The 19,365-nt window shown below is 34.7% G+C and overlaps 1 protein-coding gene across 3 annotated transcripts in view; it reads right to left on the reverse strand.

The window, feature by feature from the left end:
* Positions 1 to 19,365, reverse strand: part of TBC1D4 (TBC1 domain family member 4) — a 212,384-nt gene that overhangs the window by 65,095 nt on the left and 127,924 nt on the right. For all 3 annotated transcript variants that reach the window (XM_074299264.1, XM_074299265.1, XM_074299266.1), the window contains exons 4-8: positions 18,205 to 18,309; positions 12,267 to 12,399; positions 7,556 to 7,647; positions 7,064 to 7,174; positions 1,393 to 1,512 (exon numbers count right to left, since the gene is read on the reverse strand). In XM_074299264.1, coding sequence (XP_074155365.1) covers positions 1,393 to 1,512; positions 7,064 to 7,174; positions 7,556 to 7,647; positions 12,267 to 12,399; positions 18,205 to 18,309 — 561 coding nt within the window. The remainder of the gene's footprint in view (positions 1 to 1,392; positions 1,513 to 7,063; positions 7,175 to 7,555; positions 7,648 to 12,266; positions 12,400 to 18,204; positions 18,310 to 19,365) is intronic.

Below are 19,365 nucleotides of genomic sequence, written 5' to 3' on the forward strand. Positions count from 1 at the left end.
CTTTCAAGCCATACCTTTGTCTTTCAGTCTTTTCTAAAGTGGAACTTCTGAGATTCACAGAACACACATTACCACATGCAATAAGGATGGACCTTGAGGAAGGTCACTGAATAGTTTAATTTCCTGCATTCCTCATAAGATCTCTTTAATCATTGACACTCTTCAAGGACTTATTCAAAATATAATTCTCCCACACCATCATACTCTCTTCCTTTAAATGATTATGAATTCCCAGCCATCACTGTACCAAACACCATTCCCTACTACCTGACCTCTTACCCTCACACTCCCTTCAAGTCTACTTTCCAAATAACCCCACTTTGGATTTGCTTACTAATTCTACTATGCTCTCTGAAATTCTATAACAAATTTATTTTCATCTTAAATCTCTCCTTTACCACTCTTTCCATCTTCTAGAAATCTGGCTCTCTTCTGCAACCCTGTTTCCAATACTAACTGACTTCATCAAATTCTCTCCTCTTCCTAACTTTCCTATTATTGTCGAGGGTACCACCATTGTCCTGGTCCTCAGACTTGAAACTTTAGTGTCATCTTTACTCACTAACACTCATACTTCATACCCAATCTATTGTCATGTCTTTTACCTTTATAACACGTCTGATATTTTTCCTTCTCTCCACTCACATAACTACAAGCTCTAAAACACTTAATGTTTGTGGATTCCAATAGACTTGGGATAGAAAATGCCATCCACATCCAGAGAGAGAATCATGAAGTCTAAATATAGATCAAAATATAATATTTTCATTTTTATTTGTTAGTTTTTCTCTTTATCATGGTTTCCCCTTTTGATCTGTTTTTTTTTTTTTTTGCACAACATAATAAATAGGGAAAAATGTTTAAAAGAATTGAGTTGATTTGTTCTAATTAGATATTTAGCCTAATATAACAAATAAAAACAAAAACATGATCACATTGTTGAGTTCTTTATTTTTACTATTAATACTAAAGTATATATAATATTCTAATAAATTTGTTTCTCACAATATGTACTTCTTGACTTTTAAGATTTTCCCTAAGATTCCAGACAAGTACAAAAGAGGAGTTTTATAACAATTTTTTTTTGTAGTAAAATGCACTGAGTTCTTCAAGGATTAAAATTTTAAATATCCTGTTTCCATTTTTTAATGCCTGTGTCTTCATTACTCGAACTCTACAGATAATTCAGGTATGAGAATCAGCATAATAACACCAGACATAAATATTATGTTTGCAATTTTCTTTAAACTAGAGTTTATGTAAAGAAAAGTATTAATTTTGATAATGACAAATAAAGAGTCTGTTTGCCTATTTAGAAAAAAATGAAATGGTGTATATTGATTTACAGTCAATATCACATAGAAAAGTACTTGAGTAGCTTGTAAAACTTACCCTTGAAAAGATATTTTCTAGAGAGCTGGTCAAGGATCTCTTAGCTTTGTTTTTCAAAATGTCAAGTTTGAACCTGCCACTGCTGCCCACATTTTCAGGAACTGCATTATTAGAAAGAGTCTACAAAAGAACAAAAATGAATTTTGATTTTGAAATAGAATCACAGAAACAAATGAAAGACACCTTAGGAGGCCTCTACCCTTGATCCCTTCCTCACCTCTACCCCTGCCACCTGATCCTAACACGATACTAAAATGTGAAATGGTGAAGCAATCAGTGCCAGATAACTTCAAGTAAGGAAGAAATGGGCTTAGAGGCTTGGTGTCCTAACTCTCAACACTTCTTTTCACTACATCATACTATCATATGTAATCATGCTTGCCTGCTTTGGGCTTATTGTACATCTTAGGCAACCTAAAAACCCTGCCATAGCTGAAGAAAGGATATGTTTCAGTAGCACAAATTATTTACAAGTAATATATAAAGAATACAGATTCAAGTGTTCATTGTAAAAATAAAGAAGGCAGTAAGAGAAAACGCTCAAGTTTTTATGGTGCATTTCTTTTAAAGATCATGAGAAATAATTACATTTGATAGGACAAGAGTAACTACAATATGTCATTTTTAATAAACTGCATAATTTTATACCAAGTAAGCAGAGGAAAACAGCAGTAGGACATTCCAATGGACAAAGTACCACTTGGAGAATAAGTAGAGTTATATTCTATTTCTAAAAGTCTTGCACAGGTACATTGAAAGCACACAATTAAAGCATTTAATCAGTCAATTGAATTATCCATGGGAAAGTCCCTTAACCTTCCTATGCATAGGTTTCCTAATCTGTAAACTCTTTAAAATGAAGCTATTGGATGTAATTTCTCAGTTTCTTCATCCACAAAAAGAAGGAACTGAGCACTTCTACCCATACAATAAGAATACCAGCTATGTACAAGATACAATCTATCCTTAATAGTTCAGCCTGTAACTTTTGTGACTTCAAACATTCCTGTGATTTCATTACACAAATAACTTCATTTTCATGTTCATGTTGGCAACCATGCATATTCCTGGCTAGATATCACAGAAAAAAAGAGAGAGAGAGAGAGAGAGAGAGAGAGAGAGAGAGAGAGAGAGAGAGAGAGAGAGAGAGAGAGAGAGAGAGAGAGAGAGAGAGAGAAGTCCAATGAGTATTAGTTTATACCCCAAAAAAGAAGAAAATTATTCATAAAAGAGTTTTTGAAGCTGTCTAGAAATACTAAATTAACTTTTTAAGTACAAAATGTTGGAAATGAAAAAGAAGGTGGTCACCTTGCTTTCCTGTGAATACTAATGTGTCCTGCCTCCTACCCCTGCCTGGGTTGCTCTAAGGGTACAACTCAGAGGAATCGGCCAGACTTCTAAAGGAGTTCTCCCCAAAGCTTGTGCTTTTGATGGAGAACAGTTCAGCCACAGAACAAAAAGGAGATTAGATACATAGGTTGCCTCTTTCCCTTTTTCACCTCCAAGTTCTTCTGACATCACATTGCCCCAGTCCCTCACCCCCTGTCCAGCACTGTCTCTCCTCTCCCCTGTATGTTATGAGATTGTTTTTCATGGTTGCTGTGTTAAGAAAATTAATTAAATTAAATATTTTTTTAAAATAATGCTTTGTTATAAGAAATTGTATGCATAAAAATGTATCTTCAGCCATCTTTAGCAAAAGACCATAATTTTTGGTGACCACATAAGCCCTTTTCCTAAAAGTTCAAATAATCAACAAGCATATTTTTTACTTTCACAATATTTTCTAGGAATATTACCTCCTTAAAAATTGACAATTGACTAATACAGACTATGATACAAAGAGATATAAACTATCTCTTTGCATATTTTACTGGAAGAACTTATAGTTTCACTGGGGAGTTGTGAAATATAGATAAAAAGGCAAAGAGTGGTATAGATCAGTGGTGTCAAACTCACATGAAATAGATTCCTATAGGCCATATATTAAAGCAGAAACTAAGGGCTAACAAGCTTAGCACTTCTGTTATAAGCAATCAATCAAATAACAAGCATTTGTTAACCACCTACTATGCAGCACACATTCTGCTAAGCAGTAGAGATATAACAGAGGCTAAATAGTTCTTGCCCTCAAAAAACTAATTCTAAGAATGCTAAGTCAGAAAAGCATTCATGGAAAACAAGAAAATTAAGGGGTGTCAAAGGATGGATAGAACTCGAAAAGCAAGAGGAAAAAACAGAAAGACAGAAGATATGATCTAAGCTTTAGAAGATACGATCTAAGTTTAAACATGAAAGGAAAGAATGTGCAAAGTATATCCAAAATACAGAAAAAAGATCAGTCTGCCAGAAGATGAACACACAGAAAAGTAAAGAAAAAGACAAGATAAGGGCAGACTACAGAAGATCTCAAGTGCCAAAGAGTTTAGGTTCTACCCTGTAATTGATAAAGAGTCTCTGTAAAAGTTTATATGTCAGAGAATATTATGAAAGGAATGTTCTGGAAAAAAATAATTTTCAGGACAGAAAGGAAAAGATATAAGTAAGGGAGATCAGTTAAGGTGGTTATTGTATGAATCCAGATATCAATCAGCCAAAAAACATTTATTAAATGCCAAACAATATGCTAAGCAGTCCTTTCCCAATCGGAAACCAATCAGTTGTTCCATGTTCAATTCTGTTGCTTCTTGACCTGAATACTGATTCCTTAAGAGACAAGAAAAATGATCTAGTATTTCCATCTTTTTGAGGACTTGTCGGTAGAGAACCAGAACTCTGGAGAAGCATACTTGAAACAAGGAGTTAACTCAGAGGAATTGATAAGATAAAGGTTATCTAGTTTAGCATGGTGATTAATAGTTCTCTAGTTCAGTACATGTACTTAGTACTTAAAATAGTTCTACAAGATTGACTGACACCTAGGGTAATGTAATTATAATAGAGTATATAAGAGCCAACAGGACTGGAAGAGAGACATTCACTCCATCTCCCCTCACCCCCACCCCTGGTGGCTGGCCTGTCCCCCTTCATTTCTTCATTGAGACCAAGGCCCGTCTGAAAGGCCTCCAGAAAGCTAGCCTAAGCTAGCCAGGCAAGGAGACAGGCTGTGAAAGAGACAATAAAGAATTTGGACTTTAGCCCTTTTATTCCTGGCTATTCTCGTGAAGATTACTCAACTAAAAGGAAGGCTGATCCAAAGACCTCCAGAAAGCTGACCAGAACATTACATTTGTCACATTTTGTTGTGATCCACATAGTCAAAGGCTTTAATGTAGTCAATGAAGCAAAAGATCTTTTTCTAGAACAACCTGGCTTTCCCCATAATCTGGCAAACATTGACAAACAGGTAACTAATTCTTCTGCCTCTTCAAAAACCAGTCTGCTCTTCTGGTAATTCTTAGTTCACATACTGCTAAAATCTATTTTGCAAAATCTTAAGCATATTTTTGCTGCCATTAGAAATTAGTGCAACTGTTTAGCAATTTGAACATTCCTTGTCTCTGTCCTTCTTTTATATTAAGTGGAAATTGATCTTTTCCAATCTAGTGGTCAGCACTAAATTTTCCAAATATGCAGGTTTAAGACTGGAAAAGGATTACAACATACTTATAGGTTGTTGTTTTATTTATGCAACTTACATATAAAGTACATCATGGGAAATATTGGTCCAGGAAAACCAAAAGCTGGAATTAAAGTAACAGGGAGAAGTAACAACAATCTCAGATACATAGGCAATACCACTCTGATGGCAGAAAGTGAACAATTATAAAAAGTATCTTGTTAAGAATGAAAGAGAAGAGTGTGAAACCTGGTTTGAAGTTTAACATCAAAAGACTAAGATCTTGGCAAAAGGTCCCATCACTTCCTGGCAAACAAAGAAGAAGAAATGAAAGCAGTATCAGATGATACATTCTTGGGCACAAAATGCAGACAGAAACTACAGCCATGAAAGTAAACAACACTTGCTCCTTGAAAGGAAACCTATGGCACATGTGGATATCATACTAAAAGGGAGAGACATCACCTTACCAACAAAGGTTTATATAATCAAAACTATAAATTTTCCAGAAGTAATATATGGCTATGAGATTTAGAGTATAAAATTGGCCACAGAAGAACCAACAGATTTGAAATGTGATGCTAGGAGAGAATTTTGAGAGTTCCTTGGACATCAAGATCATATCAGTCAATACTTGAAAAAATTAATTCAGACTAATCATCTGAATGTCAATACTGGAGCTCAAACTTAAATACTTGGGCTACATAATGAGAAAACAGAACTCTCTGGAAAAGACCCTGATGTTGGGAAGATTCAAGGGGCTGAAATGCTGTGAACCATGGAAGTCGCAAAAAAAACTCAACACACTTGAATGATTCAACAATAACAACAATGCTAAGCATTGAGAATGCAAAGAAAGACAAAAGAAAGTCCATGCCCTCAAGAAGCTAACCATCTAATTGAGGAGACAAATAAGTATGTACAAACAAGCTATATATAGGAACAAAAAGAAATATTTAACAGAGGGAATTTACTAGAATTAAGGACTGGAAAAGGCTTCTTATGGAGATGAGGAGAGGCGGCATTATATGCATGGGGGACAGCCAAAGAAAATACAAAGTGATAAAGAACTCAGGAAGAAACATAAAAATATCATGATAAAAGAATAAATAGAACCTGGTAACAGAGTAGGAACCATTGATGAAAAAAAAAATTGAACTTAGATTACTGGAATACTGATAATACCATTGGCAGAAATAAAAATGTCAAGAGGGAAAGCTATTTTGGGCATAAATGATAAATTCTGTTAATCCCAATTTAGCTTCTTTCCTACTTCCCTTCAATACAACAATATATTAACAAATTAAGAAATCCTTTGTATTGTAAATTAAGAAAGCATCTATATTTACTTTGCATTTTTTATAACATAGTTTTGTTTAAAGATTATAATATGGCTGTCACTCTCCACCTGAATGAATAAAGTTAAAAGGGCTAAATTGTAATTTAGTTTGTGGCAGAAATTTTCATATATGTAGTACCATATCTCTACTTCCTATCCTGCTGCTTCTGATCAGGGCCCCTAAAATTTTGTTCAAATAACATTAAGAGTACACAATTGTACCTACATGTCAATTTTTAAAAGTTTCCTCATCACAAAACTATGAGATAGCCAGTATAATTTTACAGATAAGATAAAGAAGGCTCAAAAAGATTAAGGGACTTGCTTAAGGTCACAAAGTTACTAATGGACGGACAGAGGGCTTAGACCTAGGATCTATGACTCCAAATCCAGTGATCTTATCACTCTATTAGTCTCCATTAATTTAATCAGAAAACAAAATAATACACCTAAAAGCTCTAGTATCCTTTATTAATTATATGTGATCTACTAATCATATTCCAAAAACATCTTAGTATTTTTTCAATCAATAAAAACAATGTTCTTTAAAATATTTCTTATGCAATTATAATTTCCTTACAATATACAAAAGTATATATAGTTCTTAGGATTTTATTCCAAAGGAATACTAGAATTTAAAGCAAAATAAAATTTCTTTTATCCCTTCTGTTATTTTGGTGAAATCTGAGCAATTTTCAAAAAATCCTTCAACATTACAGTGACAAACTTTATTTAGACACAGACCATCTAAGAAGGGGAAAAAAAATTTTTACCGACTGAGTTTCTCCGATATGAATATGGGTCTTTTGTTTGGTTTCACACAACTGCCTCAAATGCAAAATCACAAGTTCATTTTCTTCTTGGTCATTTACTGGCTTCATTTTCTGATTAAAAAACAAAACAAAACAGAACAAAACAAAACAAAACAAAACAAAACAAAACAAAACAAAACAAAACAAAACAAAACAAAACAGAACAAAAGAAACAAAAAATTATTTTTTGCAATGTAGCTTCTATTATTTCAGCTATCCTCACTCTTAATTTGTCTAGAAAAGGAAATAACAGTAATACTAAACTATTTTTACCAGTAAAATCAAAGTAAAAACTTTAGATATGACTTACTAAGTAATGAGAACTATCCATACATCTATAACTTTAGTTACAGGAGTAAGAGTAAAATAATATTATAAACACAGGGTCAGGTCCTGTCACTTACTATATATAGTGCATATTTCCAACTTTTAATTTTTTTTGGAACTTGTTACCTGAACACGTTCAAAAATGTCAGCCTGTTCATTATCTGTCAATGATGAGAGATGTCTTTGTATTACAAGTTTGGCTCTTGGTGGATAAAGACCTAAAAAATTAGAAGAAATATGAAATATGTCATAGAACAAATTTAATTCCACAAAATTCACTACTACCCATCCTCACAACTATAAATTCAAAATAGTTCTTCTCCACAGGTTAGATAAAACTGCTAATCATGCTTTGATCTGATTCATGAACCTTATTAAGGAAAACAGTGAAAAGTACTAGACCAAAGACAAATCCCTCAGGCATATTCCAATTGGAGCTCTTGCTCAAGGAAAACATCAATTTATTAATTTTATAATTAATATTGTATTATTATGTAATAGTATATAATAACACATGCTATTATCACATTATATTATATGTTAATAATAATTAATATAATAAAATTAATGATGTTTTATACCCACTTATCCAATCAATTCTAAAATCCATTCAATCTACTTCATCCATAAAAATGTTGTGAAAAATCTATCAAACGTCTCACTAAAATCTTTAGCTATATTAAAAAAAGAAATGAGGTTATTTGGAATAAGCTGTTCTTACTCCAAATGTTAACAAACTATCTATTTATTGATTTATTCTAAAAGTTTACCAGGAACCAAAGTCAAGTTCACTAGTTTATGGTGTCAAGATTTCACCCACTTCCTTTTCTTGTTTTTGAGAATTTTTTGGGTCGGGGGTGAGGCACAAGACTAGCTCATCTACCTGTCTTTACTCTTTCCTTTTCTAGAGGACTATTCAACAGACAGGAACTCTTTTTCAATACTCTTAAGATATAGTACTTGTCTAGTTCTGGTAACATAAACTCATTTGGGGGCAGTTATTCTCAACAATCTACTCATTTATTTTAGGTCTCAACTCCTTGTAAGCCAACAATCTGGTACTATATAAAAAAACCTGTGCTCTCCTGAAATGACTTTTGAGAAGGCAAAATCACCTCCAAGCCACAATGAGACTGCCCTTGCATGAGGTAGTCTAGTACACTGCTCCTACAACCGATATTCTCCAGAAAAAACTGAAGGTAAAATCAACTATTCCTTTGAGTCAGCTAATGATTCTAGCTAATTAAGCTAGATTGCACTAAACATTATAATTCTCTTTATTTGTTCCATACCACTAGCAACAAGTCTATCTGTGACCTTGACTACCAAACACCCATGCTGCAGAAGATGAAGGCAGCCTTGTAACACTATGGGCTCTCAGTCTATATCACTATACCCCACAAACTTACCACCTCAGGTTAAAGTCTCCAACCTTAGTCTCAATTATACAACTCCCTGTACTCTCTCCAACAACAAGGAGTCTAACAAATTAGACATTCACCTACTCAAACACATAGTTCTTAATTATGTTTGTGACCATGGACAAATCATTTAGTCTCTCTAAGCCCATTTCCTCCTTTAGAAACTGAAGTGGACAAAATTATCTCAAAAATCCCTTTCATCTTTAAATCTATCACTCTATGACACTCAATCCAACCACTAATTCTCTTGCTTCCCTGCTCCTGAATTCAGTGTCTATGGTAGTTTCCAGTTACCTTAAAGCCATATTTACCTGAACTCTGGCTGGTTCTTGATGCCACTAAACAGTTTCTTCAAAATTACCTTCTCCTCATCTGAGCAAAAAACACTAGTCTCTGTCTTCTGTCTCAAAGAATTTCAAATTCCTGACATTGTGTTATTATTCTTTGATCCTGAGAATATTTTTTCTGGGAATTCTAGGATTTTGTTCTACATATTACCCTTACTTTCTTTCTCTTCAATTATTCCCTCCATTGACTATTTCCTTTTGCCTACAAACATGCTAAAGCCTCTTCTACACCATTTTAAAAAACCGAAAGACTCCCTTTTGATTCTTTGGCCCAGTTACATCTTACCATAGAATTAAAGTATCATATTAAAGTAAATTATATTGGAAATATTCACAGTAGAATTATAGGCTAATGTAGATATTGGTAATGAAGATCTAAAGGAAGTCCCTCACTCTACAAATATCCTCCTCACTAAATAAGCTGTTTAAAATGGAGTTAGGTACAAGAGTGTTTGTACCTGGGATGTGCCTGTCTCAGTCTAGGCCTTTGGTAGTTTAGATCTGAAGATGAAATAAAATGAGACACAAAAAGAGAGACACAAGCCTTAGCAGAAGAAAATCATTAAGCGAGGATGGGCAGTGAGGTCATTGAACACTGACTCAGTCAATCACAGACCCTCTCCCTCTGAATTGCCTATCATCATCAGTCCTGCAAACAGCCCAGAGGGGTTGTGGCGTCTCCACTATGTGTACTCAAGTGACAAGAAAGTGATGTCAACAGCTTGAGCTTTTAGTTCCATGAACCAGTGAATTCTCTAGGACAGTTTCAATAACTTTTGAAGGAAACTTCATATTGAGGGGGAAGGATTTAGGATATTGCTCCCAGTAAAGGATGCCATATATACACTGAATCGGAATCTGAAAGGAGACTGTTCCCCTGCTCTCTGGCCTTTATCCTGGTGTAGTTCATTTCTGCCTCCAGTTGCTTATCTTTTTTCTAGGACAAGAATTCTTAAAATTGCTTCAGTTTTTATCTGTTTACACTATCTCCTATAAATCAACTTCAAGCTGGCTAATAACTATGATCACAGAGTGATGAAAAAATCTTTTGAGCCTCCAGGTGAGAAAGCATTTCTTATTATCTCTCTCAAATGCCTTTTGGTAAAGGATGGCTGCATCTCTCAACTTCCCCAAACTGACCAATATCCCCAGTTTCTATCTACAATGCTAGCATGGATTATGCAATCAGGATTGGTGACCACTAATTTCATTTATATAATGGAGGATGAAGAAAAGAGAGGGAAGGAAGAAGGGAAGAAGGGAAGAAGGGAGGAAAGGAAGGGAGGGAGGGAGGGAGGGAGGGAGGGAGGGAGGAAGGGAGGGAGGGAGGGAGGGAGTGAGGAAGGAAGGAGGGAGGGAGGGAGGAAGGAAGGAGGGAGGGAGGGAGGAAGGAAGGAGGGAGGGAGGGAGGGAGGGAGGGAGGAAAGAAAGGGAGGGAGGAAGGGAGGAAAGGAAGGAAGGAAGGAAGGAAGGAAGGAAGGAAGGAAGGAAGGAAGGAAGGAAGGAAGGAAGGAAGGAAGGAAGGAAGGAAGGAAGGAAGGAAGGAAGGAAGGAAGGAAGGAAGGAAGGAAGGATCAGAGGGAAGGCAGGTATTTATTAAGTACCTTTTCTGTGCCAGGTACTATGCTAAGAGCTTTAGAAATATCTCATCTGATCTTCACAACAACCCTAGAAAGTGCAATTGTTATTCTCATTTTACAGTTGAGGAAACTTGAGGCAGACTAAAATAAATCACTGCACTGTGTCATACTGCTAATAGGTGTAAGAGGCTTGATTCAAATTCAGTTCTTCCTGACTTTAGGCCTAGCCCTCTATCCAATGCTACACCTAGCTAAAAGAAAGGAAGGGGGGGGGACTATCTTTAATTCTGCAGTTCTGCAATAATCCCTTGCCAATTATCCTTATTAGCAGAGCAAATACCCTCACTGGCCTTCAATACTGCAGTTCATATTGCCTTACTGAAGAGAAAAAGGAAGAGGGGAACACGTAGGCCCAACTTGTTCCCTTATTTCACCAAGATGAATGACATTTCCTGAGCTATGAATCTCCTTACTCTCTTCTTTCTGGTACTGTTACCCTAGAATTCTTTGAAAGCCATCTCAGCAATCCCATTTCCAAGACATCACTAGCTGATGGACATTGGAGGGTATCTCCATGGCAACAAAAAGTCTACATATTTTTAACCCAATTCCAACCCATATACCCCAATCAACCTCATCTTTGAATAAGATCTTTAAATACCTTCTAACTAAACTTTATTTGCTAAATCACAAAATCTTATTGTAACACTGTTTGGTCAAGTCATCCACTGATTAAAAGAACTATCTCTATGAAACTCCCCCATCCACTTAACCTGTAATTTTTTGTGTTAAGAATGCTTTACACTTAAATTTTTATTTCCCTTCCCTAAACAGCAGTCCAAATCAACAAGTGATTTAGGAATGTAGTCTGTGAAACCATGACCTTATGAAAGATCAAGTAATTCAAATTTGAATGGTTTTTAACTTGTACCAGGAATCCAACCTTAATCAACAAATGCCTTTAAGAAATTTCACCATATTCAAAGTTACATGAGATAAGAATGTAATCATCTTCAAAAATTAAAGCTTATTCTATATACAAAGATGAGCTACTGAATTTTCATAAAAATCACTTTTCTTTCTTTTCCTCAAACCCTGGCCATGCTTTCTCCCCTAGAGAATGCTTTATCAGTCATTCTTAAAAGTTCTAAATTTTTATTCAGAAAAATAAACATATCAGTAACAAAAATGAAATCATTGACCAGTAACAATATTTTATGATATGAGATTTTAAACAAATATTTGCTCATATTTGGAGCACAGAACTTTGCTAAAAGAAGCTTTCTATATCCTCTTTCTATATCCTCTACCTGAACCTTCAGGGAATACAACATATATTTCAATCAGAAACAAAGAGTCATTAATAAAAGTAGAAATGGTTTTTTTCTGGTTTAGCAAATACAAGTCAAGTCAATGAGTCTTTATTGAATATCTCCTATGTGCCAGGAAGAAATCACACTTCTTTTGTGGAGATCAAGTCAATACATACCTTCAATTCTTTCACAGAGTTTGTGCAAAGAGTGCATTGGACAGGCCTCACACAATTTAATCTGGGTTTTGGCACTCTGAAGGGCAGCTGCTGTGCTGAAGGCTTGTTTCAGGGTGAGCATTACCTCATCAACCTACAAGAGGAAACAAAATGCAAGCCTATAAAAGGTTGTTCATGTGGAACTGAATGAAAAACTTATCCAGCAACATAAGACTGTTCATGAATAGACAAAGCATTGGGAATTTGAGATGAGGATTGATTACTGGTTGCCTGGATGTAGTTTTCTAGTCAGTCTGATTCATCCTTTTTAAACTAAATATTTTTGATAGAAATCTCTGAAAGTTAAAAAGATCATTTGCAACATCCATCAGGAGCAGCTTACTTGCTGGCTATATGTTGTTATGAACAGCTATCAATTGTGGTAGTATCTACTCATGTCATTTTATTTTTAATATAGTTTTGTTGGTGAGAGGGAAGGAATGACTAGGAAATCTGGTCAATTCAGATTAAAAAAAAAATTCTATGGTCAATGGTTTCTCCTCAGAGTATTTAAAACAGTTTCATTCTACTTTTGACCCATGTCAGGTACTGAGGAAGCTCTGGATCCCACCACTGATTTGGGAGCATCTCAGACCAATTCATTTCTTTCTTGTTCTTTCATTTAATAGGATCAAGAGATTTGAATGCAGCCTTCTAAATTTCCTGGCTGCTATTCTTAGGGGCCAAGTAACAGCTCATCTGCAGGCATTGTTCACTTGTTTAGCCTGAGCCCTTGCCTTCTCTGTGACACAACCACAAATACAGAAGTGTGGTTTTCCCACACTCCACCGAAATGAAAAAGGTCATACTTTATAGTTTTCCTGCAGGCAAGTTAGAATAATAACTCCTCACCAGAAGCACTTCATATATTCAAAACTAGAATCATGCTTAGAACACAATATTTGTATTAAAATCTCTCCCCTTTGACCTCTACTCTTTGACCTAATTTAAGGATAAGGTGTTATTTAAAGTAGCAAGTCAACTTCCATATTTGTATGTACATGGCACTGAAAATATAGATTAGATTAAAAGTCAAATTCATTATTTTTGCCACAATGGATCCTTGGGAGAACTTCATGTAAAATGGATTTTACTGATAAACCTTTGGGGTCACATACTTAAGGATATATTTAAAAAAAAAAAACACACACACACACACAATCAAGGGCTCTGAAACTTGTAAAGAGAAAGTGTGATTCACATCCTCTTAAGTTTGTTTTTACTGTGTACTTTTTCAAAAAAACTATTCTGAATGAGTCCTCACTATTATGGGTGTGTTTGGGGAAGGAACTATCTTTTTACTAAATGCACTTAAGGATTAGTCTCCTGATTGATAGTAGTAGCTTCAAAATGCATTTAACTTGTTCAGTTTATTTAGTCTTAATATAAAAAAGATTTGAAGAATTTACTGTACTAAATAAATAGATCTAAGTATAAAATATTCTTAGTCATTTTTATAGTAAACAAAAATAGAACCCTTTCAAAGGGCTCTCAAATTTATTTGAATATTTTTACCAAATTCCAACAAAATATACTGTTTGATTGAAATTATTTTATAATTTTAATCATACTGTTTTATTTTAAATCTACCATAAGGTTCTTTACCTCCCATAAGTGCCAGGCATTGTGCTAAGCACTTAACAATTATTATTTCATTTCATCTTAACAACAATCCTAGGTGCTATTATTATCCCTATTTCCTGATACAAACTTGTTAAATGGCTTATCCAGAGTCATACAGTATTTGAGGCCAAATTTGAATTCAGGTCTTCTTGACTCTACCTCCAGAGTTCTATGCACTACACCATCCAGCTTTTTTAAAGAAATAATTCAGTCTCATTGGGCATAAAAGGATCTCAAGATGTTATTTGGTTCCATCTCTTGCCTTATGCAGTAGGACATATATGTGAGATGAATGGTTATCAATCCCAAATTTATACAACAGGAACAAAATGGCAGTCTTTTTCACTGATTCATTACCATAAGAGTCAAAAATCTTTGAAGGCAAAGGCCTCTGCAGCATTTATCTTTATATCCCAATAGCTAGCACTGTATAAATGCTCCTAGATCAGTAATGGGATTCAGATCAGCACTGTCCTACACACTCTAGGTACTTAACAAATGCCTTTCAAATGAATAAATTGAAGGATGCTTTCTTTTATTTCTTGGAGAGACACAGGAAGAAATGAAAAAAGACCTACTGGATGAAATCCTTGAATCCCCAAATGGTCTAATGACCTAGTTGTATGGCTCTAGTTTGCTGCGTACTAAATCCATTTGCCTTATATGCTTAACAAATCCCTGTAACTATCCTTATTAAGTCATGCCTTTCTCATCTCTTCTTCTAGGCTATATAATCATAGATTTTTACATTTTTCTTGCAATATACTACTGTTACATTCCTTCAAATCAATACAATAAATATTTACCTCTTACCTCCTGAGTGCAAGGCACTAAACTTCATATTAAAAAAAAACACACACACACACACACACACACACACACACACAACAGCAGTGCAGTCTCTGCCTACAAGGAGCCTACATTCTACTCTTGGAGATGAGGAAAGGAAGAGGAAGAGAAGAATCATTTACGAGGAAGTACATTAATAGGCAGGGAAAATAACTAGAGCAAAAGAAAAATAGCTTTAAAAAAACACTATTTCTATCATTTCTCCCCTAGACAGTCACTGGTTTTTCCAAATTTTTAAATATGCAGATCCAAATGAATATAAGATTTTAATCAAGGATCTAACCAATGCTCAGTATAAAAGAATAAGTATCCAAACTTCATATATTGTTGTCCTGTCAATCCCATTTCCAAATTATATTTGCTCAAGTGGTTCATGGTCATATGACCCATTGTGCCCAAATTTCTGTTTCTAAGTAGTTTACCTTTTATTGTCTATCCATTCTATAACCTCTAACTACTCTAATACAATCAGCTGGAAGAAGCTGTAGTGAGGCATTAAGAGACAACATAAGTAAAATTTCCTCCAAAACTAGAACTGTTTAAAAGCAGAAATAGCTGTTTGGGAGACAGTAGAGTCCCTGAGGGTTTTCAATCAGAACATGGATTACCACTTGTGAACAATGTTGGAAAAGCCCTTTTTATTCACATTCAGGAGAAGAATTAGATGCTTCTGAGATCCCTTTTAATTCTGAGGTTCTCTGTGAATTTCATTCACCTTTAGGTAAGGAACATCTGTCAAAAATTTCAGTTACTTTGAATTCTATGGTTTGGCTCATTCAGCTTGTTCTAATCCAGAAGTAAGTCATTGTTGTTTTCTGATAAATACTTTTTTAAATTCAAAGAAATTTCACTGAATGAACTGCATTATGCTGCATAGGAGCAGAAAAAAATGCTTCCTATATTCTTTGTAATGAAGAAAGATAAGACCTCAGATGTAATTATGTAATGTGCTATCTTACACACTGCCAAAGTCATATTCATAAGACTGTCACTTGAAACCATACTATTTAAATGACTTTGTTTTTGATCCTTGTGACAGCTGTTTTGGTTATCCCTCATTATGTGGATAATTTATATGTAACTGTTCTTCTATCTTATAGTTTTGATGCCTCCCCATTTTGTATTGTATTTTATTAATATAATTATGGTAACTAGAATTTCTGATTTCTGGAATTTTCTTGTTCTAAATTCAATCATGCAGAAACTGAGACTCCAGTATATTCTCAATACAATGGTCAGACATTCACAGCCAGTCCAGTCTGTTTCCTTAGTCACAGCATTTCTGGGATATTAATGCTGGAGATACTCAAAGCTTCTTTCTTATACTGATTTCCCTCCACCAAAATTATCATATATCTGAGAATTGACCAAAGCTATAGAAATATTTAATATCATTTAAAATCATAAAAATACACTAAAATAACAGACTGACCCTATAGGGTAACTTCTTTTTAGTTCGGGTTGGTCAAAAACTTCCTTTATTCCTTCCTCATAACAACTATCCCCCAAAAAGTATGAAGTACAGATAGAAATAATTAAGGAAAGTGAACCTAATTAGCATATCCTTCCCTTTAGTACAGTCATAAAAATTAAGAGTTTTGCCAGCACCTAAAAACTGATTGAGATCATATAGGACATAAGAAAAAGACCCTTAGCTATGGACAGTCTTCATTGTCTTTGGTAAAAGACAGAAATTTCAAACCAAACACTGTCATCCCCTACAATGAAAATGACATTAGGAAATAGACACTCCCATCCCTTATCCCTCTACTTCTCCATTCAATCTCTCACTGCCAAGTGAAAAGGAACAAAAGCTGCAGTGAAATTGCTGGGATGAGATGGGATTGAGGGAAGTGTTGAATAAGGTGGTATATGTATAGCTTTTAAGGATGTGTATATTCATGGAGATTATGTCTAAGTTTTCTGTGTTGTGTGCTTCTAAGTGATACTTGTAATGTTCCATAGCTACTATATTTGGGCAATAGTATATAGTACTTAAAGGTGAGGAGAAATGAGAGAATTGGCATTAAAAACATATAACAGTGATGACTTGAATGGGGAACAAGTAAAAAAGTATGGATAACTAAAAATATCTAAGTACTTTTTAAAACTCTTATCTAAGCCTAATTTACTCATTTGATTCCATATCTTAATCAACAAAACTGATTGTTTTGACCTGGAAATAAATAAGAGAGAAGGGGGAGAGGGAAAGAAACACAGATCAGAAAACAAGACAATGTTAAAAAAGAAAAATCTGTTCTTTAAAGCTCCCTTCCCCCCCAAAAATAAACAAAGATTAAAGATAAGAAGATAAAGATCAACGTAAAGCATGACTTAAGAAACTGAAGAGAAAAGGAGGAAAAAAAAAAAAAAAGACTGATTTTTTCCCCCAGTCTCTCACTGGTTTTTGTTGTCTTACTTTGAAAGCAAATATTAGAAGGAAATAAGGAACCAAGCCTCTTCCCCTCTCTTATGTGAATAAGAAAAAAGAAAAGTAGCATATTCTTGTATCCCTACTATTAACACACATACACACTCCACTTAAAAGTTCATCAAAATGCATAAACTTAGAAAAGTGAACATGCCTGCAATCTGGTTTTGGTAACTATTCTCTGATATTTTTACAAGATTTGAAACTCTTTGAGGTGAAAGTGATCTTGCCCTTGTCAAACTGCCCACAAAATTTTGCTAGAATATCTCTTTTGTATTTATTCCACTGTCTCTTACATTAAAGCTATTTACGTCATCCAGGCAACAAGCATGTATTAAGCACCTGATATGTGCCACTGTGCTAAATCCTAGCACTTCAAAGAAAGGTACAAGACAATCCCTCCCCCAAGGAGCTCACAACCTGGTGGGGGAAATAACATGCAAACAGCAATGTAAAAACAAGCAATAGAGCACTAGTTGGAAGATTCTTGTGTTTTGTCCCCTTTAGATTCCAAGTTCCTTAACAGCAGGATCTATATCAGATCTGTCCTTTTACTTCCAGAGCCTAGCATATATATCTTATTGTGGATCTAAACCTGTGATTTCACTGGAATTCCCTATGGGGAAACTCTTCCATCCATGTTGTTGAGTCACTCCTCTGTAATTTGTAGTCTTAGTAAGACAGTCTTTCTAAGGACATAGAAAAGTTAAGTTATTTCCTCATGGTCAAACAGTCAGTGTCAAAAACAGGAACTGAAGGCAGGCTGGCCTGAAATGAAAGGTCAGTTTTCCATCCACAATCCCTACATTACCTTTCACATAACAGTAAGTACTTAGTAAATGTTTAGGACATTTTTGGAGTTCAAACATTTCCTCCATTTTCTCTCTATTTTTCTTATTGCTTCTTTAATTCAATTTAGGAGAAAAAAAATAAAAAAGAAAGCACATTTTTTAATAATTTATTCTTACAATATGAGGACTAAATAATGTCACTTACCAAAGACTCACTTGCACATTGGAACACATAACAAATATACTGACTCAATCCAGGTTCTGGAGATTCCCGACAGATAAATCCAAAGTGATCAACATGCTTTATACCCTGGAAAGGGAAAAAAAAAAAAAAAGTGGAAGATCCTTAGAAATGAATATATACACTCTATGTACATGTACACATACCCTTTAAGAAGTCACGAAAGTCCAATATTAGAGCACAAGGAATATATATGTTTGTATATATGTACTACTTCCAGTGGGATAAAAGTTTTGTAAGATTCCTAGGGATATAACTAACTTCTTGATAATTTATAGCAAAAAAATCTGGCTTCCAAGTTGGTTTCCAGAAAAAAGAAGGAAATTTCATTCACTCAACAACTATTTGTAAAGAGTCAACAATATACAAAAGTATTTTGCTAGGAACTGGCAAAAACACAAAAATCATTAAGACAAGATCTTGACCTTGAGGAGATTACAATATATTAATTGGATAATGGAGGCATAGAAAAGGAACCGCTATGATAGATATAAATATGCAAAGTTATACAAGCTACAGGGCAGAAAAGAATACAAATGGTATAAAGTTAGGAGATGGAAAAAATAATGATATTTCCCGAGAGGCTGCAAGCAGAGGTTTAAAAGTCATTAGCTTAAAGGTAAGAATCAAAGCCATGAGCCTGTATTCCAAAGAGATCATAAAAAAAGGGAAAAGAACCCACATGTGCAAAATGTTTGTGGCAGCCCTTTTTGTAGTGGCAAGGAACTGAATGGATGCCCATTAGTTGGGGAATGGCTGAATAAATTACAGTATATGAATGTTATAGAATATTATTCTTCTATATGAAATAATCAGGATGATTTCAGAAAGGCCTGGAGAAACTTACATGAACTGATGCTAAGTGAAATGACCAGAACTAGGAGATCACTGTACACAGCAACAAGAAAATTATGTGATGATCAACTATGATGGACATGACTCTTATCAATGATGACATGATTCAGGCCAGTTCCAATAGTCTTGTGATAAAGAGAGCCATCTGCACCAGAGAGAGGTCGGGACTGAGTATGGATCACAACATAGCATTTTCACTTTTGCTACTGCTGTTGTTTACTTGCATTTTGTTTTCTTACTCATTTTTTTCCCTTTTTGATCTGATTTTTC

Source organism: Sminthopsis crassicaudata, chromosome 3 (assembly GCF_048593235.1).
Source record: "Sminthopsis crassicaudata isolate SCR6 chromosome 3, ASM4859323v1, whole genome shotgun sequence".
Classification (NCBI taxonomy): domain Eukaryota; kingdom Metazoa; phylum Chordata; class Mammalia; order Dasyuromorphia; family Dasyuridae; genus Sminthopsis; species Sminthopsis crassicaudata.